Source organism: Coregonus clupeaformis, unplaced genomic scaffold (genome assembly GCF_020615455.1).
Source record: "Coregonus clupeaformis isolate EN_2021a unplaced genomic scaffold, ASM2061545v1 scaf2768, whole genome shotgun sequence".
Classification (NCBI taxonomy): domain Eukaryota; kingdom Metazoa; phylum Chordata; class Actinopteri; order Salmoniformes; family Salmonidae; genus Coregonus; species Coregonus clupeaformis.
Window position 1 is genome coordinate 24,976 of NW_025536222.1, and position 22,525 is coordinate 47,500.

At 43.4% G+C, this 22,525-nt stretch overlaps 1 protein-coding gene across 1 annotated transcript in view; it reads right to left on the reverse strand.

Annotated features, from left to right (window-relative positions):
- LOC121559196 (NF-X1-type zinc finger protein NFXL1-like) overlaps window positions 1-22,525 on the reverse strand; it is a gene marked incomplete at its 3' end in the record, with an annotated part of 53,343 nt that overhangs the window by 21,504 nt on the left and 9,314 nt on the right. The window contains exons 5-13 of the mRNA XM_045219812.1: window positions 20,840-20,970; window positions 18,994-19,172; window positions 18,727-18,882; window positions 18,482-18,582; window positions 7,257-7,371; window positions 6,863-6,987; window positions 6,508-6,630; window positions 5,936-6,026; window positions 781-901 (exon numbers count right to left, since the gene is read on the reverse strand). Coding sequence (XP_045075747.1) covers window positions 781-901; window positions 5,936-6,026; window positions 6,508-6,630; window positions 6,863-6,987; window positions 7,257-7,371; window positions 18,482-18,582; window positions 18,727-18,882; window positions 18,994-19,172; window positions 20,840-20,970 — 1,142 coding nt within the window. The remainder of the gene's footprint in view (window positions 1-780; window positions 902-5,935; window positions 6,027-6,507; window positions 6,631-6,862; window positions 6,988-7,256; window positions 7,372-18,481; window positions 18,583-18,726; window positions 18,883-18,993; window positions 19,173-20,839; window positions 20,971-22,525) is intronic.

Consider the following 22,525-nt stretch of genomic DNA (forward strand, 5'->3'; position numbering starts at 1 on the left):
GGTGGGAAAGCCCCAGGTCCATTTCGGACCAAGACCAATACTTGAGGCCCAACATAACAATGATGTCAAAACAGACAATTTTGTCACAACAGACAATACCAGGAACACTGTGAATGATGTCACAACAGACAATACCAGAAACACTGTGAATGATGTCACAACAGACAATACCAGAAACACTGTGAATGATGTCACAACAGACAACACCAGGAACACTGTGAATGATGTCACAACAGACAATACCAGGAATACTGTGAATGATGTCACAACAGACAATACCAGGAACACTGTGAATGATGTCACAACAGACAATACCAGAAACACTGTGAATGATGTCACAGAAGCTGGACTTTGGACACAAATAGGGTGTTATTTAGTTTAGCATCTTTTGGCAATATCTTCAGAACGTGTGTGTCGTCCTGTGTGTGTGTCGTCCTGTGTGTGTGTGTGTGTCGTCCTGTGTGTGTGTGTGTGTCGTCCTGTGTGTGTGTGTGTGTGTCGTCCTGTGTGTGTGTGTCGTCCTGTGTGTGTGTGTGTGTGTGTGTGTGTGTGTGTGTGTGTGTGTGTGTGTGTGTGTGTGTGTGTCGTCCTGTGTGTGTCGTCCTGTGTGTGTGTGTGTCGTCCTGTGTGTGTGTGTGTGTCCTGTGTGTGTCGTCCTGTGTGTGTGTGTGTCGTCCTGTGTGTGTGTGTGTGTCGTCCTGTGTGTGTCGTCCTGTGTGTGTGTGTGTGTCGTCCTGTGTGTGTCGTCCCTGTGTGTGTGTGTGTGTGTGTGCGTGTTACCTGCACAGTTCTCTACAGCGTGGCGGCTTGGTACTCCTCTCCCTCCCACAGGGAACCGTCAGAGAGGTGGAGCCACACACACACTTTACCTCCACAGTCTCTGGACAGGGGTAGCAGCTACCTGTAACACACACATTCAACACACACACTTTACCTCCACAGTCTCTGGACAGGGGTAGCAGCTGCCTGTAACACACACATTCAACACACACACTTTACCTCCACAGTCTCTGGACAGGGGTAGCAGCTACCTGTAACACACACATTCAACACACACACTTTACCTCCACAGTCTCTGGACAGGGGTAGCAGCTACCTGTAACACACACATTCAACACACACACTTTACCTCCACAGTCTCTGGACAGGGGTAGCAGCTACCTGTAACACACACACTTTACCTCCACAGTCTCTGGACAGGGGTAGCAGCTACCTGTAACAAACACATTAAACACGGAAAGCGGTATAAACACGTAAAGCGGTATTGGTGCATCTATTTGGGGAATTATAAATTAATAACATATAGCAAGTGATTCTTGAAGTACAGAAGTTAGAAATGCCTCATGAGCTTAGTTCAACTAAAATATAACCTTGTTTTACTCATTTGTTTGTAAAGAAACACTGTATAACCTGAAAATAAAACATGGTTAGAACTATCATGGATGGCCATTCCTTTCCTCCACAGGGTTAGGGTTAGGGTTAACCTAACTATCATGGATGGCCATTCCTTTCCTCCACAGGGTTAACCCTAACCCTAACTATCATGGATGGCCATTCCTTTCCTCCACAGGGTTAGGGTTAGGGTTAACCTAACTATCATGGATGGCCATTCCTTTCCTCCACAGGGTTAGGGTTAGGGTTAACCTAACTATCATGGATGGCCATTCCTTTCCTCCACAGGGTTAACCCTAACCCTAACTATCATGGATGGCCATTCCTTTCCTCCACAGGGTTAACCCTAACTATCATGGATGGCCATTCCTTTCCTCCACAGGGTTAACCCTAACCCTAACTATCATGGATGGCCATTCCTTTCCTCCACAGGGTTAACCCTAACCCTAACTATCATGGATGGCCATTCCTTTCCTCCACAGGGTTAACCCTAACCCTAACTATCATGGATGGCCATTCCTTTCCTCCACAGCCCCGTATACATTTCTCCATCCCCATGAACCAAAACAGTGGTGGGGGGCTTTGTTTTTGTTTGAACTGCAGATTACCCCATCATCTCAATGGTGTTAGTTAGTATACACTGAGCTGATGGTGTTAGTTAGTATACACTGAGCTGATGGTGTTAGTTAGTATACACAGAGCTGATGGTGTTAGTTAGTATACACAGAGCTGATGGTGTTAGTTAGTATACACAGAGCTGATGGTGTTAGTTAGTATACACAGAGCTGATGGTGTTAGTTAGTATACACAGAGCTGATGGTGTTAGTTAGTATACACTGAGCTGATGGTGTTAGTTAGTATACACAGAGCTGATGGTGTTAGTATACACAGAGCTGATGGTGTTAGTTAGTATACACTGAGCTGATGGTGTTAGTTAGTATACACTGAGCTGATAGTGTTAGTTAGTATACACTGAGCTGATGGTGTTAGTTAGTATACACTGAGCTGATGGTGTTAGTTAGTATACACTGAGCTGATGGTGTTAGTTAGTATAGACTGAGCTGATGGTGTTAGTTAGTATACACTGAGCTGATGGTGTTAGTTAGTATACACTGAGCTGATGGTGTTAGTTAGTATACACTGAGCTGATGGTGTTAGTTAGTATACACTGAGCTGATGGTGTTAGTTAGTATACACAGAGCTGATGGTGTTAGTTAGTATACACAGAGCTGATGGTGTTAGTATACACTGAGCTGATGGTGTTAGTTAGTATACACTGAGCTGATGGTGTTAGTTAGTATACACAGAGCTGATGGTGTTAGTTAGTATACACTGAGCTGATGGTGTTAGTTAGTATACACAGAGCTGATGGTGTTAGTTAGTATACACAGAGCTGATGGTGTTAGTTAGTATACACTGAGCTGATGGTGTTAGTTAGTATACACAGAGCTGATGGTGTTAGTTAGTATACACTGAGCTGATGGTGTTAGTTAGTATACACTGAGCTGATGGTGTTAGTATACACTGAGCTGATGGTGTTAGTTAGTATACACTGAGCTGATGGTGTTAGTTAGTATACACTGAGCTGATGGTGTTAGTTAGTATACACTGAGCTGATGGTGTTAGTCAAGATACACATTACAGCCACCCTAGTCATAGACTGTTCTCTCTGCTACCGCACGGCAAGTGGTACCGGAGCACCAAGTCTGGGACCAAAAGGCTTCTTGACAGCTTCTACCCCCAAGCCATAAAACTGCTGAACAGTTAATCTAATGGCTACCCAGACTAATTTCATTGACCCCCTTATTTTATGAAATATATATATTTATTTATTTTTACTGACTCTTGCACAGCTCGATGTACACACACTGGACTCTACCCCCACACTACACTGACACTCAAACACACACACACACGCACGCACGCACGCATATGGACTCCACACACACACACACACACGCACGCACGCATATGGACTCCACACACACACACACACACACACGCGTATGGACTCCACACACACACACACACACATTCCTAAACACTCATCACATACGCTGCTGCTACTCTGTTTATTATCAATGCATAGTCACCTTACCCTTCCCTACATGTACATACACTATATGGACAAAAGTATGTGGACACCCCTTCAAATAAGTGGATTCGACTATTTTCAGCCACACCCGAGCACACATCCATGCATTCTCCATAAACAAACATTGGCAGTAGAACGGCCTTACTGAAGAGCTCAGTGACTTTTCAACGTGGCACCGTCATAGGATGCCACCTTTCTAACTAGTCAGTCTGTCAAATGTCTGCCCTGCTAGAGCTGCCCCCGGTCAACTGTAAGTGCTGTTATTGTGAAGTGGAAACGTCTAGGAGCAACAACGGCTCAGCCGCGAAGTGGTAGGCCACACAAGCTCACAGAACGGGACCGCCGAGTGCTGAAGCGCGTAGCGTGTAAAAATGGTCTGTCCTCGGATGCAACACTCACTACCGAGTTCCAAACTGCCTCTGAAAGCAACGTCAGCACAAGAACTGTTAGTTGGGAGCTTCATGAAATGGGTTTCCATGGCTGAGCAGCCGCACACAAGCCTAAGATCACCATGCACAATGCCAAGCGTTGGCTGGAGTGGTGTAAAGCTCGCCGCCATTGGACTCTGGAGCAGTGGAAACGCGTTCTCTGGAGTGATGAATCACGCTTCTCCATCTGGCAGTCCGATGGACAAATCTGGGTTTGGCGGATGCCAGGAGAACGCTACCAGCCAGAATGCATAGTGCCAACTGTAAAGTTTGTCCATGCAGCAATGTTCCAACAAAAGCCTTCCCAGAAGAGTGGAGGCTGTTATAGCAGAAAAGGGGGGACCAACTCCATTTAATGACCATGATTTTGGAATGAGATGTTGGGACGAGCAGGTGTCCACATACTTTTGGTCATGGAGTGAATTACCTCAATTAACCCGTACCCCTGCACATGGACTCGGTACCGGTACCCGTTGTATATGGCCTCATTATTGTTATTTTATTGTTACTATTTTTACTTTAGTATATTTAGTAATAATTTTCTTTACTATTTCTTAAAACTGCATTGTTGGTTAAGGGCTTGTAAGTAAGCATTTCACTGTAAGGTCTACATGTGACAAATACAATGTGATTTGATATTAAAGCAGTCAGAATGACTCGTCATGAAGGCCAGATTGACCTTACAGAGTTCCATTGTCCCCCTCAACAATAGTTTTCTAAAAACAACCTTTGGAACCACAGTGTGTGTGTTTCTGATTGTGTGTGTGTGTGTGTGTGTGTGTGTGTGTGTGTGTGTGTGTGTGTGTGTGTGTGTGTGTGTGTGTATATATGATTGACCTATCACCATCAGCTAGCTGATAACCTATCCTCTCCATGTCCCATCCAAACCTTTTCCCCAGGCGGCAAGGCGCCCGCCCAAAGGTCAGCCAATGAGAACAGAGACGAGGAGTGTGAATAAATTATCACTGTTCTGCCCGCTCGCCTGTTATCAGCCAATCAGGTCACAGCACAGGAAACAATAAATTAATTATACAAGAGACACAGGAGAGGAAGTAGGGGCCACACACACACCACGTACGGTCTGAGGACTACACACCACGTACGGTCTGAGGACTACACACCACGTACGGTCTGAGGACTACACACCACGTACGGTCTGAGGACTACACACCACGTACGGTCTGAGGTCTACATCAGACAGATGTGAATAGACTCAGCGTCTACATCAGACAGATGTGAATAGACTCAGCGTCTACATCAGACAGATGTGAATAGACTCAGCGTCTACATCAGACAGATGTGAATAGACTCAGCGTCTACATCAGACAGATGTGAATAGACTCAGCGTCTACATCAGACAGATGTGAATAGACTCAGCGTCTACATCAGACAGATGTGAATAGACTCAGCGTCTACATCAGACAGATGTGAATAGACTCAGCGTCTACATCAGACAGATGTGAATAGACTCAGCGTCTACATCAGACAGATGTGAATAGACTCAGCGTCTACATCAGACAGATGTGAATAGACTCAGCGTCTACATCAGACAGATGTGAATAGACTCACAGCATTACATCCTACCACACACACACACAGCATGACATCTTACAACACACACACACAGCATGACATCCTACCACACACACACACAGCATGACATCTTACAACACACACACACACAGCATGACATCTTACAACACACACACACACAGCATTACATCCTACCACACACACACACAGCATTACATCCTACCACACACACACACAGCATTACATCCTACCACACACACACACAGCATTACATCCTACCACACACACACACAGCATGACATCTTACAACACACACACACACACACACAGCATTACATCCTACATCATACAGGGCATTGACTATTTAACCCAGTAGCGTTGGTAAGCTGTAGAATATTCCATTATTTGACCTTTAACCCCTGTCTGTTATGTGTCTCTCTTGACCAATCACACCATCACACTGTGTCTAACATGCTGTTTGTGTTACCTTGGTGGCAGACGGAGGGACATTTGTGGTTTCGGCAGCCCAGCGATCGTCCACAGCTCTGGTCACATGGTGGGCAGTTACCAGAGCAGCACTGTCAACACAGGACCCACTGCATTATGGGAAACGTAGTCTTTGAACCGACTTCCGCCAAACCACAACAGAACTCAGAACTCAGGGGTTAGAACTCAGGGGTTAGAACTCAGGGGTTAGAACTCAGGGGTTAGAACTCAGGGGTTAGAACTCAGGGGTTAGAACTCAGGGGTTAGAACTCAGGGGTTAGAACTCAGGGGTTAGAACTCAGGGGTTAGAACTCAGGGGTTAGAACTCAGGGGTTAGAACTCAGGGGTTAGAACTCAGGGGTTAGAACTCAGGGGTTAGAACTCAGGGGTTAGAACTCAGGGGTTAGAACTCAGGGTTAGAACTCAGGGGTTAGAACTCAGGGTTAGAACTCAGGGGTTAGAACTCAGGGGTTAGAACTCAGGGGTTAGAACTCAGGGGTTAGAACTCAGGGGTTAGAACTCAGGGGTTAGAACTCAGGGGTTAGAACTCAGGGGTTAGAACTCAGAGCTCACCTTCCTCCTGCACTGATGCCGTGAACAGCCTCTGGTTTTGGGACATTTAGACTCACACAGGTACTCCTTGTGACACGGCATGACACGCGTGTACTTCCCACAACGACACTGTTTCTCTACCTCCTGGAGGGAGAGAGATAGAGAGGAGAGAGAGAAGAGAGAGAATATAAGAGAGAAGATGAGAGAGAGAAGAGAGGTTAGTGAAATACCACCATTTGTCATTTAGCTGTAATACACCCCCCCCTAGTGGTGAGAATGAAATAAAGATACTTTTTGTTTTGTGTTGCTCGGTTGGTTGGTAGGATGGATGGATGGATGGAGAGAATATGGGTGTGTGTGTTTTAACCGTGTGTACCTGTCTGCAGGTTTCACAGGCCCCTCTATGGCACCTCATGGAACAGGTGTGTAAGCCACATTCCATCACCTTGTCACAGGTGTCACCACAGGTAGGGACATCCTCAGTACAGGGGAGAGAACACTCTGGAAGAAAGAGAGAGACAGAGACAGAGGCAGAGACAGACAGAGAGAGAGAGAGAGAGACAGAGAGAGAGAGAGAGAGAGAGAGAGAGAGAGAGAGAGAGAGAGAGAGAGAGAGAGAGAGAGAGAGAGAGAGAGAGAGAGAGAGAGAGAGAGAGAGAGAGAGAGAGAGAGAGAGAGAAGAGAGAGAGAGAGAGAGAGAGTCAGAGACGAGAGTACAGCGATTGTAAGACACTGAAAAAAGGTGAAGAAAGGTGTGCGTGTGCTCTTACTTGACTTGCCGCAGGGACAGGCTCTGTTGCCAGATCGAGGACAGGCCCCACACAGACCTGAATGACACGTTCTCTCACATGTATGATTACCACAGGAGAGAGGAAGACCACAGAGCTAGAGAGAGAGAGAGAGAGAGAGAGAGAGAGAGAGAGAGAGAGAGAGAGAGAGACAGAGAGAGAGAGAGACAGAGAGAGACAGAGAGACAGAGAGACAGAGAAGGGAGAGACAGGAGAGAGGGAGAGGGGAGGAGAGAGAGAGAGACAGAGAGAGACAGAGAGACAGAGAGAGACTAGAGAGAGACAGAGAGACAGAGAGAGAGAGAGAGAGACAGAGAGAGACAGAGAGAGACAAGAGACAGAGGAGAGACAGAGAGACAGAGAGACAGAGAGACAGAGAGAGACAGAGAGAGACAGAGAGAGAGAGAGAGAGAGAGAGAGAGAGAGAGAGACAGAGAGAGACAGAGAGAGAGAGAGACAGAGAGAGAGAGAGACAGAGAGACAGGAGAGACAGGAGAGAGGGGAGAGAGGGGAGAGAGACAGAGAGAGAGAGAGAGAGAGACAGAGACAGAGAGAGAGAGACAGAGAGACAGAGAGAGAGACAGAGAGACAGAGAGAGACAGAGAGAGACATAATTATTTTCGCAACGTCGTGGTGTGAGACAAGGCTGCAGTTTGAGTCCAAACCTTTTCAACATTTATATCAATGAATTAGCAGACATGTTGGACCATTCTCCAGCCCCAGGACTCACACTATTTGACACAGAGGTAAAATACCTGCTATATGCTGATGATTTAGTTATTATATCACAAACCAAAGAAGGTCTTCAACAGAACCTTAACATTCTAGAGCAATATTGCCATAATTGGGCACCGTCAGTAAATTTCAAAGAAACAAAAATCATGATTTTCCATAAATAAACCAGATGTCAGAAACACAAATATAAATTAAGCTTAAACACCATAATTGAACACACCAAAAATTACTCATACCTTGGTCTGACCATATCTGCATCGGGAAACTTTAATATGGCAGTGAATGCACTCAAAGAAAAAGCCTGCAGAGCATTGTATTCAATAATAATGACATTTTTCAAAATCAACATCCCAATTAGAATTTGGACCAAAATATTTGACAGCGTAATCCTACCAATAGCTCTTTACGGAAATGAGGTTTGGGGGCCACTTAATAAATTGGACTTGAAAATGTGGGACAAACATCCAAATGAAGCCCTACATGCAGAATTCTGTCTGAAAAAAGTCCAAAGAAATACACCAACTAATGCATGTAGGGCAGAATATCAAATATTTTGGCTACACTTAAATTCAAGTCTAAATTCAAGTCTCCAATTTAAAGCACTTCAAACCCAAGAGCTGAGCCCAGAAACGAGCCCTCTCAGTCAGCTGGTGTTGGACCTAACCAACCAAGCTGACACCAGCACTGCTTCAAAAGAAAGAATTCCAATGAACAAAATCATGAACCAATCAAAGGACTCATATTTACAACATTACTATTATTACTATTATTATTATTATTGTTGTGATTATTATTGTGAATAGTAGTGGTACGGGCAGTTTAATGATGGTGGTGGTAGTAGTAGTAGTAGTAATGATGATGGTAGTAGGGGTGATGGTAATGATAGCAGTTTAATGATGGTGGTGGTAGTAGTAGTAATAATGACGGTAGTGAGGGTGATGGTAATGATAGCAGTTTAATGATGGTGGTGGTGGTAGTAGTAGTAATGATGATGGTAGTAGGGGTGATGGTTATGATAGCAGTTTAATGATGGTGGTGGTGGTAGTTGTAGTAATGATGATGGTAGTAGGGGTGATGGTAATGATAGCAGTTTAATGATGGTGGTGGTGGTAGTTGTAGTAATGATGATGGTAGTAGGGGTGATGGTAATGATAGCAGTTTAATGATGGTGGTGGTAGTAGTAGTAGTAATGATGATGGTAGTAGGGGTGATGGTTATGATAGCGGTTTTAATGATGGTGGTGGTGGTAGTAGTAGTAATGATGATGGTAGTAGGGTGATGGTAATGATAGCAGTTTAATGATGGTGGTGGTAGTAGTAGTAGTAATGATGATGGTAGTAGCGGTGATGGTAATGATATCAGTTTAACGATGGTGGTAGTAGTAATGATGATGGTAGTAGGGTGATGGTAATGATAGCAGTTTAATGATGGTGGTGGTGGTAGTAGTAAGAGGGGTGATGGTAATGATAGCAGTTTAATGATGGTGGTGAGTAGTAGTAATGACGATGGTAGTAGGGGTGATAGTAATGATAGCAGTTTAATGATGGTGTTGTGGTAGTAGTAGTAATGATGATGTAGTAGGGGTGATGGTAATGATAGCAGTTTAATGATGGTGGTAGTAGTAGTAGTAGTAATGATGATGGTAGTAGGGGTGATGGTAATGATAGCAGTTTTAATGATGGTGGTAGTAGTAGTAGTAGTAATGATGATGGTAGTAGGGTGATAGTAATGATAGCAGTTTAATGATGGTGGTGGTGGTAGTAGTAGTAATGATGATGGTAGTAGGGGTGATGGTAATGATAGCAGTTTAATGACGGTAGTAGTAGTAGTAGTAGTAATGATGATGGTAGTAGGGTGATGAGTAATGATAGCAGTTTAATGATGGTGGGGTAGTAGTAGTAGTAGTAATGATGATGGTAGTAGGGGTGATGGTAATGATAGCAGTTTAATGATGGCGGTAGTAGTAGTAGTAGTAATGATGATGGTAGTAGGGTGATGGTAATGATAGCAGTTTAATGATGGTGGTGGTAGTAGTAATGATGATGGTAGTAGGGGTGATGGTAATGATAGCAGTTTAATGATGGTGGTAGTAGTAGTAGTAATGATGAGGGTAGTAGGGGTGATGGTAATAATATCAGTTTAATGATGTTGGTGGTAGTAGTAGTAGTAATGATGATGGTAGTAGGGGTGATGGTAATGATAGCAGTTTAATGATGGTAGTAGTAGTAGTAGTAATGATGATGGTAGTAGGGGTGATGGTAATGATATCAGTTTAATGATGTTGGTAGTAGTAGTAGTAGTAGTAATGATGATGGTAGTAGGGGTGATGGTAATGATAGCAGTTTAATGATGGTGGTAGTAGTAGTAGTAGTAATGATAATGGTAGTAGGGGTGATGGTAATGATATCAGTTTAATGATGTTGGTAGTAGTAGTAGTAATGATGATGGTAGTAGGGGTGATGGTAATGATATCAGTTTAATGATGGTAGTAGTAGTAGTAGTAGTAATGATGATGGTAGTAGGGGTGATGGTAATGATATCAGTTTAATGATGTTGGTAGTAGTAGTAGTAGTAGTAATGATGATGGTAGTAGGGGTGATGGTTATGATAGCGGTTTAATGATGGTGGTGGTAGTAGTAGTAGTAATGATGATGGTAGTAGGGGTGATGGTAATGATAGCAGTTTAATGATGGTGGTGGTAGTAGTAGTAGTAATGATGATGGTAGTAGGGTGATGGTAATGATATCAGTTTAATGATGGTGGTGGTAGTAGTAATGATGATGGTAGTAGGGGTGATGGTAATGATAGCAGCCTAAATCGATGATGGTGGTGGTAGTAGTAGTAGTAATGATGGTAGGAAAGTGATGGTAATGATAGCAGTTCAATGATGGTGGTGGTAGTAGTAATGATTGATGGTAGTAGGGGTGATAGTAATGATAGCAGTTTAATGATGGTGGTGTGGTAGTAGTAGTAATGATGATGGTAGTAGGGGTGACGTAATGATAGCAGTTTAATGATGGTGGTAGTAGTAGTAGTAATGATGATGGTAGTAGGGTGATGGTAATGATAGCAGTTCTAACGATGGTAGTAGTAGTAGTAGTAATGATGATGGTAGTAGGGGTGATAGTAATGATAGCAGTTTAACGATGGTGGTGGTGGTAGTAGTAGTACATGGTAGAAGGGGTGATGGGTAATGATAGCAGTTTAATGACGGTAGTAGTAGCAGTAGTAGTAGTAATGACGACGGTAGTAGGGGTGATGGTAATGATAGCAGTCTAATCGACGGTGGTGGTAGTAGTAGTAGTAATGATGATGGTAGTAAGTGATGGTAACGATAGCAGTTTAAGTGATGGTGGTAGTATGGTAGTAATGTAATGACGACGGTAGTAGGGCGATGGTAATGTAGAGTTTAATGATGGTGGTAGTAGTAGTAATGAAGAGGAAGTAGGGTGATGGCATGATAGCAATCTGAATGATGGTAGAGTAGTAGCAATGTCGGATGATGGTAGTAGGTGATGGTAATGATATCGAGTTAACGATGTTGGTGGTAGTAGTAGCAGTAATGATGATGGTAGTAGGGGTGATGGTAATGATAAAGTTTAATGATGGTAGTAGTAGTAGTAGTAATGATGATGGTAGAGGGGTGATGGTAATGATATCAGTTTAATGATGTCTGGTAGTGTAGTAGTAGTAGTAATGATGATGGTAGAGTGATGGTAATGATAGCAGTTTAATGATGGTGGTAGTAGTAGTAGTAGTAATGATAATGGTAGTAGTGATGGCAATGATATCAGTTTAACGATGTTAGTAGTAGTAGCAGCAACGATGGTATGGTATGGTAGGGATGGTAATGATATCAGCTAATGATGGTAGTAGTAGTAGTAGCAGTAATGATGATGGTAGTAGGGTGACGGCAATGATATCAGTCAATGATGTTGGTAGTAGTAGTAGTAGTAGTAATGATGATGGTAGTAGGGTGATGGTTATGAGTAGCGTTTAATGATGGTGGTAGTAGTAGTAGTAGTTATGATGATGGTAGTAGGGGTGATGGTAATGATAGGTTTAATGATGGTGGTGGTGGTAGTAGTAGTAATGATGATGGTAGTAGGGGTGATGGTAATGATATCAGTTTAATGATGGTGGTGGTAGTAGTAATGATGATGTGCAGTAGGGTGGATGGTAATGATAGCAGTTTAATGATGGTGGTGGTGTTAGTAGTAGTAGTAATGATGGTAGTAGGGGTGATGGCCAATGATAGCAGCGTCTAACGATGGTGGTGGTAGTAGTAATGATGATGGTAGTAGGGGTGATAGTAACGATAGCAGTCTAACGATGGTGGTGGTGGTAGTAGCGTAATGATGATGGTAGTAGGGGTGATGGTAATGATAGCAGCTTAATGATGGAGGTAGTAGTAGTAGTATAATGATGATGGTAGTAGTGATGGTAATGATAGCAGTTTAATGATGGTGGTAGTAGTAGTAATGATGATGGCAGTAGTAGGGGTAATGGTAATGATAGCAGTTTAATGATGGTGGTAGTAGTAGTAGTAATGATGATGGTAGTAGGGGTGATGGGTAATGATATCAGTTTAAGATGTTGTGGTAGTAGAGTAGTAATGATGATGGTAGTAGGGGTGATGGTGAATGATAGCAGTTTAATGAGTGGTAGTAGTAGTAGTAATGATCGACGGTAGTATGGGTGATGGTAATGATATCAGTTTAATGATCGCTGGTAGTAGCAGTAGTAATGATGATGGTAGTAGGGGTGATGGCAGTATGATAGCAGCTTTAATGATGGTGGTAGTAGTAGTAGTAGTAATGATAATGGCAGTAGAAGTGATGGTAATGATATCAGTTTAATGACGTGGAGTAGTAGTAGTAATGATGATGGTAGTAGGGGTGATGGCAATGATACCAGTTTAATGATGGTAGTAGTAGTAGTAATGATGATGGTAGCAAAGGTGATGGTAATGATATCAGTTTAATGATGTTGGCAGAGTAGTAGTAGTGGTAATGACGATACGGAGTAAAGGATGGTAATGTGACATCTTAATGATGCAGTAGTAGTAATGATGTAGATGGAGAAGGGTGGATAGTAATGATATCAGCTTTAACGACGGTAGGTAGTAGATAAATGATGAGTAGTAGGGGGTGACGGCTAATGATCAGTTTAATGGTGGTAGTAGTAGTAATGATGTAGAGGGTGATGGTAATGATAGCAGTTTCAACGAGTAGTAGTAGCAGTAATGATGATGGTAGTAGGGTGAATACTAGTTTAATAGTGGTAGTAGTAATATGTGTAGAAGCAGTAGAGTTTGATGACGGTAAAGTGCATGGAAAATGAAGGAGGGTAATGTAGTAGTAATGATGATGGTAGAAGGGTGATGGTAATGATATCAGTCTAATCGTGATGGTGAGTGAGCAGTAATGATGATGGTAGTAGGGTGATGGTAATGATATCAGTAATGACAGGTAGTAGCAGCAGTAATGATGTACGGCAGAGAGTGATGGTAATGATAGCAAGTTTAACGAATGGCGTAGTAGTAGTAGTAGTAGTACGATGATGGTAGTAGGGTGATGGTAATGATACTAAGTTTTAAGATGGTGGTAGTAGTAATGATGATGGTAGTAGGGGTGATTGTGCAATGATATCAGTTTAACGACGGTGGTGGCAGTAGTAGTAGAAATGATGATGGTAGTAGGGTGATGGTAATGATAGCAGTTAATGAGTGTGGTAGTAGTAGTAGTAGTAGAATGATGATGGTAGTAAGGGTGATGGTAATGATAGCAGTTTAATGATGGTGGTAGTAGTAGTAATGATGATGGTAGTAGGGGTGATGGTAATGATATCAGTTTAATGATGGTGGTGGTAGTAGTAGTAGTAATGATGATGGTAGTAGGGTGACGGTAATGATAGCGGTTTAACGAGGTAGTAGTAATAGTAGTAGTAATGATGATGGTAGTAGGGGTGATGGTAATGATAGCAGTTTAATGACGAGTTGGTAAGTATAAGTAGTAGTAATGATGATGGTAGTAGGGGTGATGGTAATGATATCAGTTTAATGATTATGTAGTAGCAGTAGTAGTAATGATGATGGTAGTAGGGTGATGGTAATGATATCATTTAATGATGGTGGTAGTAGTAGTAGTAATGATGATGGTAGTGGGGTGATGGTAATGATAGCAGTTTAATGATGGTGGTGGTAGTAGTAGTAGTAATGATGATGGTAGTAGGTGATGGTAATGATATCAGTTTAATGATGGTGGTAGTAGTAGTAGTAATGATGATGGTAGTAGGGGGTGATGGTAATGATATCAGTTTAATGATGGTGGTGGTAGTAGTAGTAGTAATGATGATGGTAGTAGGGGTGATGGTAATGATAGCAGCTTAATGATGGAGTGGTAGTAGTAGTAGTAGTAATGATGATGGTAGAGGGGTGATGGTAATGATATCAGGTTTAATGATGTGGTGGTAGTAGTAGTAGTAAATGATAATGGTAGTAGGGGTGATGGTAATGATAGCAGTTTAACGATGGTGGTAGTATAGTAGTAGTAATGATGATGGTAGTAGGGGTGATGGAATGATAGCAGCTTAAGAGGTGGTAGTAGTAGTAGTAATGATGATGGAGTAGGGTGATGGTAATGATAGCAGTCTAATGATGTGGTAGTTAGTAGTAGTAATGATGATGGTAGTAGGGGTGATGGTAATGATAGCGGTTTAATGATGGTGGTGGTAGTAGTAGTAGTAATAATGATGGTAGTAGGGGTGATGGTAATGATAGCAGTTTAATGATGGTGGTAGTAGTAGTAGTAGTAATGATGATGGTAGTAGGGGGTGATGGATAATAATATCAGTTTAATGATGGTGGTGGTAGTAGTAGTAGGTAATGATGATGGTAGTAGGGGTGATGGTAATGATAGCATTTAATGAGGTGGTGGTGTTGTAGTAAAGGAGAGTGATGGTAAAAGTAATGATGGTGTGGCAGTAGAGTAGGTAGTGATGAAAGTTAATGATGTGGTAGTATAGCATAATGATGATGGCAGTAGGGGTGATAGTAATGATAGCAGACGATGGTGGTAGGTAGTAGTAGTAATGATGATGGTAGTAGAGGTGATGGTAATGATAGCAGTTTAATGATGGTAGTAGTAGTAGTAGTAGTAATGATGATGGTAGTAGGGGTGATGGTAATGATAGCAGTTTAACGATGGTGGTGGTAGTAGTAGTAGTAGTAATGATGATGGCAGTAGGGTGATGGCAATGATATGAGCTTTAACGATGGAGTAGTAGAGTAGAATAGTAATGATGATGGTAGTAAATGTGATGGAATGACAGCAGTCTTTAATGAGTAGTAGTGGTAATGATGATGGTAGTAGGGGTGATGGTAATGATAAAGGGTTTAACGATGGTGGTAGTAGTAGTAGTAATGATGATGGTAGTAGGGTGATGGTAATGATAGCAGTCTCGAACGACGTTGTGGTGGTAGTAGTAGTAGTAATGACGATGGTAGTAGGTGATGGTAATGATACGCAGTTTAATGATGGTAGTAGTAGTAGTAGTAATGATGATGGTAGTAGGGGTGATGGTAATGATATCAGTTTAACGACGTTGGTAGTAGTAGTAGTAGTAGTAATGATGATGGTAGTAGAGTATGGATAATAATGATAGTTTTAACGATGGTGGAATAGTAGTAGAATTGTCGATGTATGTAGTAGAGGGTGATAGTAATGATATCAGTTTAACGATGTTGGTAGTAGCAGTAGCAGTACGATGAGGAGAAAGTGATAGCGTTGGAATGATATCAGTCTAACGACGGTAGTAGTAGTAGTAGTAATGATGATGGTAGTAGGGGTGATGGTAATGATAATCAGTTTAATCGATTGTTGGTAGTAGTAGTAGTAATGACGATGGTAGTAGGGGTGATGGTAACGATACATCAGTCTAATGACGGTTGTGTAGTAGTAGTAATAGTAATATGAAGTAGTAAAGACGGTAATGATAATCAGCTAAGATGGTTGTAGTAGTAATACGATGATGGTAGTAGGGGTGATGGTAATGATATCAGTTTAATAGTTACGGTAGTAGTAGTAGTAATGATGATAGTAGGGTGAAGGTACAGATGATTAGTAGAGTAATAGATAGCAGTATTAAAATGGTGGTGGTAGTAAGTAGGATGAATGATAATGGTAGTAGGGGTGATGGTAATGATAGCAGTTTAATGATGTTGGTGGTAGTAGTAGTAGTATAAACGATGGGTAGTAGGGGTGATGGTAATGATATCAGTTTAATGATGTTGGTGAAGTAGTAGTAACGAAGTAGGTAGGAGTGATGGTAATCGATATCAAACTTTAATGATCGTAATAGTAGTGAGTAGCAATGTGATGATTGCAGTAGCCAAGTGATGGAATGTCGATATCAGATTAAGTGATGTTGGTAGTAGTAATAGTAGTAGTAGTATTGATGACGGTAGTAGTAAGGTGATGGTAATGATATCAGTCTAACGACGGTGGTAGTAGTAATGATTGACGGTAGTAAAGGAGGATAGGTAATGATATCAGCCTAACGACGGAAAGTAAGTAATGATGAGGCAGTAGGATGGTAAATGATAGTAGCTAACGATGTAGTGAAATTAGCAGTAGTAGCAGTAATGTAATGATGATGGTAGTAGGGGGTGATGGTAATGATAGCGAGTTTAATGATAATGGTGGTAGTAGTAGTAGTAATGATGATGTAGCAAAGGGAGATGGTAAATGATATCAGCTTTAACGATTGGTGGTAGTAGTAGTAGTACAATGATGATGTAGTAGGGGTGATGGTAACGATGGCAGTTTAACGACGATACGGAGGTGTGATAGTAGTAGTAGTAGTGTAGTAATGATGATGGTAGTAGTAGGGGTGATGGTAATGATAGCAGTTTAACGATGTTGGTGGTAGTAGCAGTAGTAATGATGATGGTAGTAGGAAGATGGTAATGATATGAGTTTAACGATGTTGGTAGAAATAATAATCGATGACGGCAGTATGGGTGATCGGTAATGATATCAGTTTAATGATGGTAGTAGTAGTAGTAGGCTGTAATGCATGATGGCAGCAAAGGTGATGGTAATGATACATCGAGTTTAATGATGTTGGCAGTAGCTAAGTAGTAGTAGTAACGATGACGGTAGCAGAGGGGTGACGGAAATGATAGCAGTTTAACGACGGTGGTCAGTAGTAGTAGTAATGATGATGACGTAGTAGAGTGATGGTAATGATATCAGTTTAATGACGGTAGTAGTAGTAGTAGTAATGATGATTTGCAGTAGGGGTGATTGGTAACGATAAAGTAGCATAACGATCGCGTGGCAGTAGTAGTAGTAATGAGTGACGGTGTAGGGTGATGGTAATGATAGCAGTCTTAAATTGATAGGTGGTAGTAGTAAGTAGTAGTAATGATGATGGTAGTAAGGGGTGATGGTAATGATATCAGTATTAACGATGGTGGTGAAGTAGTAGAGTAATGTGTAGTGATAGTGTAGGTGATGGTAATGATAGCGAAAGGTTAATGATGTGTTGGTAGTAGTAGTAGTAATGATGATGGTAGTAGAATGATGGTAATGATATCAGTTAATGATGGTGGTAGTAGTAGTAGTAGATAGTGATAATGGTAGTAGGGATGATGTTAATGATAGCAGTCTAATGATGGTGGTAGCAGTAGTAGAGTAATGATGATGGTAGTAGGGAAGGTGGTAATGATATACGTTTAATGATGGTGGTGGTAGTAGTAGTAATGAGATTGGTAGTAGGGGGTGATAGTAATGATAGCAGTTTAATGACGGTGGTAAGTAGTGGCAGTAGTAATAATCGATGATGGCAGTAAGCGGTGATGGTAATGATAGCAGTTTAATCGATGGTGGTGGTAGTAGTAGTATAGTAATGACGATGGTAGTAGGAGTGATGGTAATGATATCAGTTTAATGATGGTGGTAGTAGAAGTATAGCAATGATGATGATGGTAAGTAAGGGAGATAGTAATGATAGTAGTTTTAATGATGGTGGTGGTAGTAGGTAGTGAATGATGATGGCAGTAGTAGGGTGATGTGTAATGATAAGAGTTAACGATGTAGGTGGTAATGGTCATAGTAATGATGATGTTAGTAGGGTGATGGTAATGATAGAAGTTTAATGATGGTGGTGGTAGTAGTAGTAATGATGATGGTAGTAGGGGTGATGGTAATGATAGCAGTTTAATGATGTTGGTGGTAGTAGTACAGATGTAATGGTGAGGATGACAGTTATAAATTAGTTATAGTTTCAGAGAGAAGAGACAGAGACACAGAGAGAGAGAGACACAGAGACAGAGACAGGTCAGACAGGTGTATAGGAGAATTCCCAGATGTCCTGTTATTCTCTCCTGATTCAAGGAATCTTCTGAGGGAATTAGGGGAAAGTTAGCAGAATTTGGCAACCATAAATAGGACAGGTGTACATGTTACCTGTTGGCAGTGCCACACAGGGCTGGCACACTGTCTCTCTGCCTCCTCCCGTCCACACACACACTTCTGGACACTGACCCTCGGACACGGCTCACACACACCTGAGACAGACGGGGGGGGGTGTTTAACAATATGATCAATATAGTTCAATAAACTATAGTATTTCAAAATCACTTCCGTGGGGGATGCACGGTCAATAACCTGTAATCTAGCCTGTCATCTCTAAACTCCACTGACTGTTCTACCTGAGTGACAGCGGCTGTTACAGGTGTGCTGTCTACACGGCAGAGTCCAGCCGCATCTCTTCTGACAGCTCCAGGGCTGTTGCTGAACAGACAGCGCAAGGGCCTTAGCACACATGCAGCTGACTGATACCATCTTAGGACAGGGTGGGCAGGGACCTGTGACACACACACACAGGGTTAAACATATTAAACATACACAGCAATACATCTACATACACATTCTGTGTGTGTGTGTGTGTGTGTGTGTGTGTCATTGTGCGTCCTTACCTGGATGGCAGAGCAGCAGACAGTGGTGTCCACAGGCCGGGTTCAGGGTCCTATCACAGACCAGCCCACAGGAGTGCGGTAACAGCCACGGATCCAGAGGAGGGTCCTGAACCTTGCCACAGTAACAGACATACCTACTGGGGGTCTGGGAGGGGCGGTACTCATAACGACATTTAGGACTGGAGAGGAGAGAAGACAGAAACAAAAGCTGTTTATTTACTCATTTCTATCTAGGAGATGCTAACAGCGTTAAGGACTGGAGGGGAGATGCTAACAACGTTAAGGACTGGAGGGGAGATGCTAACAACGCATGACTGGGGGGAGATGCAACAATTTCGCATAAGGACTGGAGGGGAGATGCTAACAACGTTAAGGACTGGAGGAGGAATCATGCAACAACGCGAGGTGACTGGAGGGGAGATGCTAACAACGCATAAGGACTGGAGAGATGCTAACAACGCGTAAGGACTGGAGGAGAGATGTAACAATGTTAAGGACTGGAGGGGTGAGATGCTAACAACGGTGAAGGATCTGGAGGTGAGACTGCAACAACGTAAGGACTGGAGAGGGAGAAGCCAATGCTAAGACGTGAGGGGAGAAGCTAACAACGTTAGGACCGGAGGGGAGATACAACGGTTAAGGACTGGAGGGAAGATGCTAACAACGTTAAGGACTGAGGGAGGCAATGCTTGAAGGACTGGAGGGGAGACGCTAACAACGTTAAGGACTGGAGGGGAGATGCTAACAACGTTAAGGACTGGAGGGGAGATGCTAACAACGCCAGAGGACTGGAGGGGGAAACAGATGCTAAGCGGTTGGGAGGAGAGCAACAACGCAAGACTGGAGGGAGATACTAACAACCGCATTGGACTGGAGGGGAGATGCTAACAACGAGGACTGGAGGGGAGATGCTAACAACGTTAAGGACTGGAGGGGAGACGCTAACAACGTTAAGGACTGGAGGGAGATGCGAATAACGCTGCATGATGAGGTGGAGAACTGCTAACAAACGTTAAGACCGGAGGGAGATCTGCTAAAAGCATGACTGGAGGGAGATGCTAACAACGTTAAGGACTGGAGGGGAGATGCTAACAACGTTAAGGACTGGAGGGGAGATGCTAACAACGTTAGGGACTGGAGGGGAGATGCTAACAACGTTAAGGACTGGAGGGGAGATGCTAACAACGCTAAGGACTGGAGGGGAGATGCTAACAACGTTAAGGACTGGAGGGGAGATGCTAACAACGTTAAGGACTGGAGGGGAGACGCTAACAACGTTAAGGACTGGAGGGGAGACGCTAACAACGTTAAGGACTGGAGGGGAGACGCTAACAACGTTAAGGACTGGAGGGGAGAAAATCTGCTACAGGACTGAGGGGAGATGCTAACAACGATAAGGACTGGAGGAGATTAGCGGTAGACTGGAGGAGATGCCAATAACAACGCGTAAGGACTGGAGGAAATGCTAACAACGTTAAGGACTGGAGGGGAGATGCTAACAACGTTAAGGACTGGAGGGGAGATGCTAACAACGTTAAGGACTGGAGGGGAGATGCTAACAACGTTAAGGACTGGAGGGGAGATGCTAACAACGTTAAGGACTGGAGGGGAGATGCTAACAACGTTAAGGACTGGAGGGGAGATGCTAACAACGTTAAGGACTGGAGGGGAGATGCTAACAACGTTAAGGACTGGAGAAGACATGGAATCAAACAGCTGTTTTATTGACACAGGTCGGGTTGCACAATTCTGCTCACTTTCCTAAAATTCTCAGGTTCTCCTAAAAAAATCCAGGAGGGAATCAATCCAACTAGATAGTTAGGGATCAGAGGTCAGTTAGACTCACCAAGGCCAGGGGTGTTCTTTCTTCCCAAAGTCTTCATCAGTGGCAGAGGAGAGGAGAAAGACGGAGTCCTTCGCCCACTTCTGAATACAGGGGATATGGAACAGACAGAAACAACCAGCACAACTCCACACCTACAGAGACAGAGAGACACAGAGACAGAGAGACATTCTTATTCCCAGGCTATACAGCAAATGCTCTGGCAAACAAACAGAACCCTGAAAACACCATCCAACCTGGAACTGAGTGAGTCATGTTTAGTCTGAAGCTACTTTTAAAGCCAAGAAGAAAAATACACTACAATTATATATTTTACTTTATAAAGGACTGAATGCTAAGTTAAGGCTACCAAGCTTGCTAGGACAGAACATATCTGACTGCTACTTCAATAAGCACTGATGTGTCAAAGCCCTTGAGCCCAACAATGGCAGGAGAGTTCCACAGCCTCCCCCACCCAAATGCAGAGGTCTTTGAAGCCCAGGAGAGTTCCACAGCCTCCCCCACCCAAATGCAGAGGTCTTTGAAGCCCAGGAGAGTTCCACAGCCTCCCCCACCCAAATGCAGAGGTCTTTGAAGCCCAGGAGAGTTCCACAGCCTCCCCCACCCAAATGCAGAGGTCTTTGAAGCCCAGGAGAGTTCCACAGCCTCCCCCACCCAAATGGAGAGGCCTTTGAAGCCCAGGAGAGTTCCACAGCCTCCCCCACCCAAATGGAGAGGCCTTTGAAGCCCAGGAGAGTTCCACAGCCTCCCCCACCCAAATGGAAAGGGAAATTTTTTAATTAAGAAATAACAATTTTTTTGACGACTTGTTGTTTCTAAATGGCTGCTGGGTAATTCGATATGCATCGAAATCTTCGTTAGTAGGCATCAAATTGAGCGAATGCTGCGCAGGTTCACTGAGTTGCAAACCAAATGGGTATAATGGGGTGATTGTTGTCTAATCGGGTGGTCTAGCTAATGGATTTGTAGATCTGATGCAGTTGCTTCCTCAGATTATTATGAACCTAGCAAGCGTCATGAAGGAGTTATGTAGCACCCACATACGGCCACAAGGAGGAGCAAGAGGTGTGTGTGTGTGTGTGTGTAGGTGTGTGTGTGTGCGTGTGTAGGTGTGTGTGTGTGCGTGTGTAGGTGTGTGGTGTGTCGTGTGGAGTGTGTGTGTGCGTGTGTAGGTGTGTGTGTGTGCGTGTTCAAGTGTGCGTGTGTGGTGAAGTGTAGGTGTGTGTGGAGGTAGGTGTGCGTGTGTGGAGGTAGGGTGTGTGGGCATGTAGGTGTAAGGAGTGTGTGTAGTGTGCAGGTGTGTGTGTGATGAAGTGTAGTGTGGTGTGGTGTAGACAGGTGTGTGTGTAAAGGCAACGTATGTAGTGTGTGTGTAGGTGTGGGTAAGGTATGTAGGCAGGGTGTGTAGGTGCAAGTGCCAGAAGTAGGTGTGGGTTGCGTGTGCAGGTGTGTGTGTGTGTGTGTGTGTGGTGTGTGTGTGCGTGTGTATGGTGTGTGTGAACGTTGTAGGTGTGTGTGTGTGCGTGTGTAGGTGTGTGTGTGTGCGTATGCTTAAGTGTGTGTGTGTGTGCGTGCAGGTAGGTGTGTGTGTGTGTGCGTAGGCAGGTGTGTGTGTGTGCGTGTATAGGGAGTGTGTGTGTGCAGGTGTACGTGCATGGAGGGCAGTGTAGGTGTGTGTCTGCAGAGAGG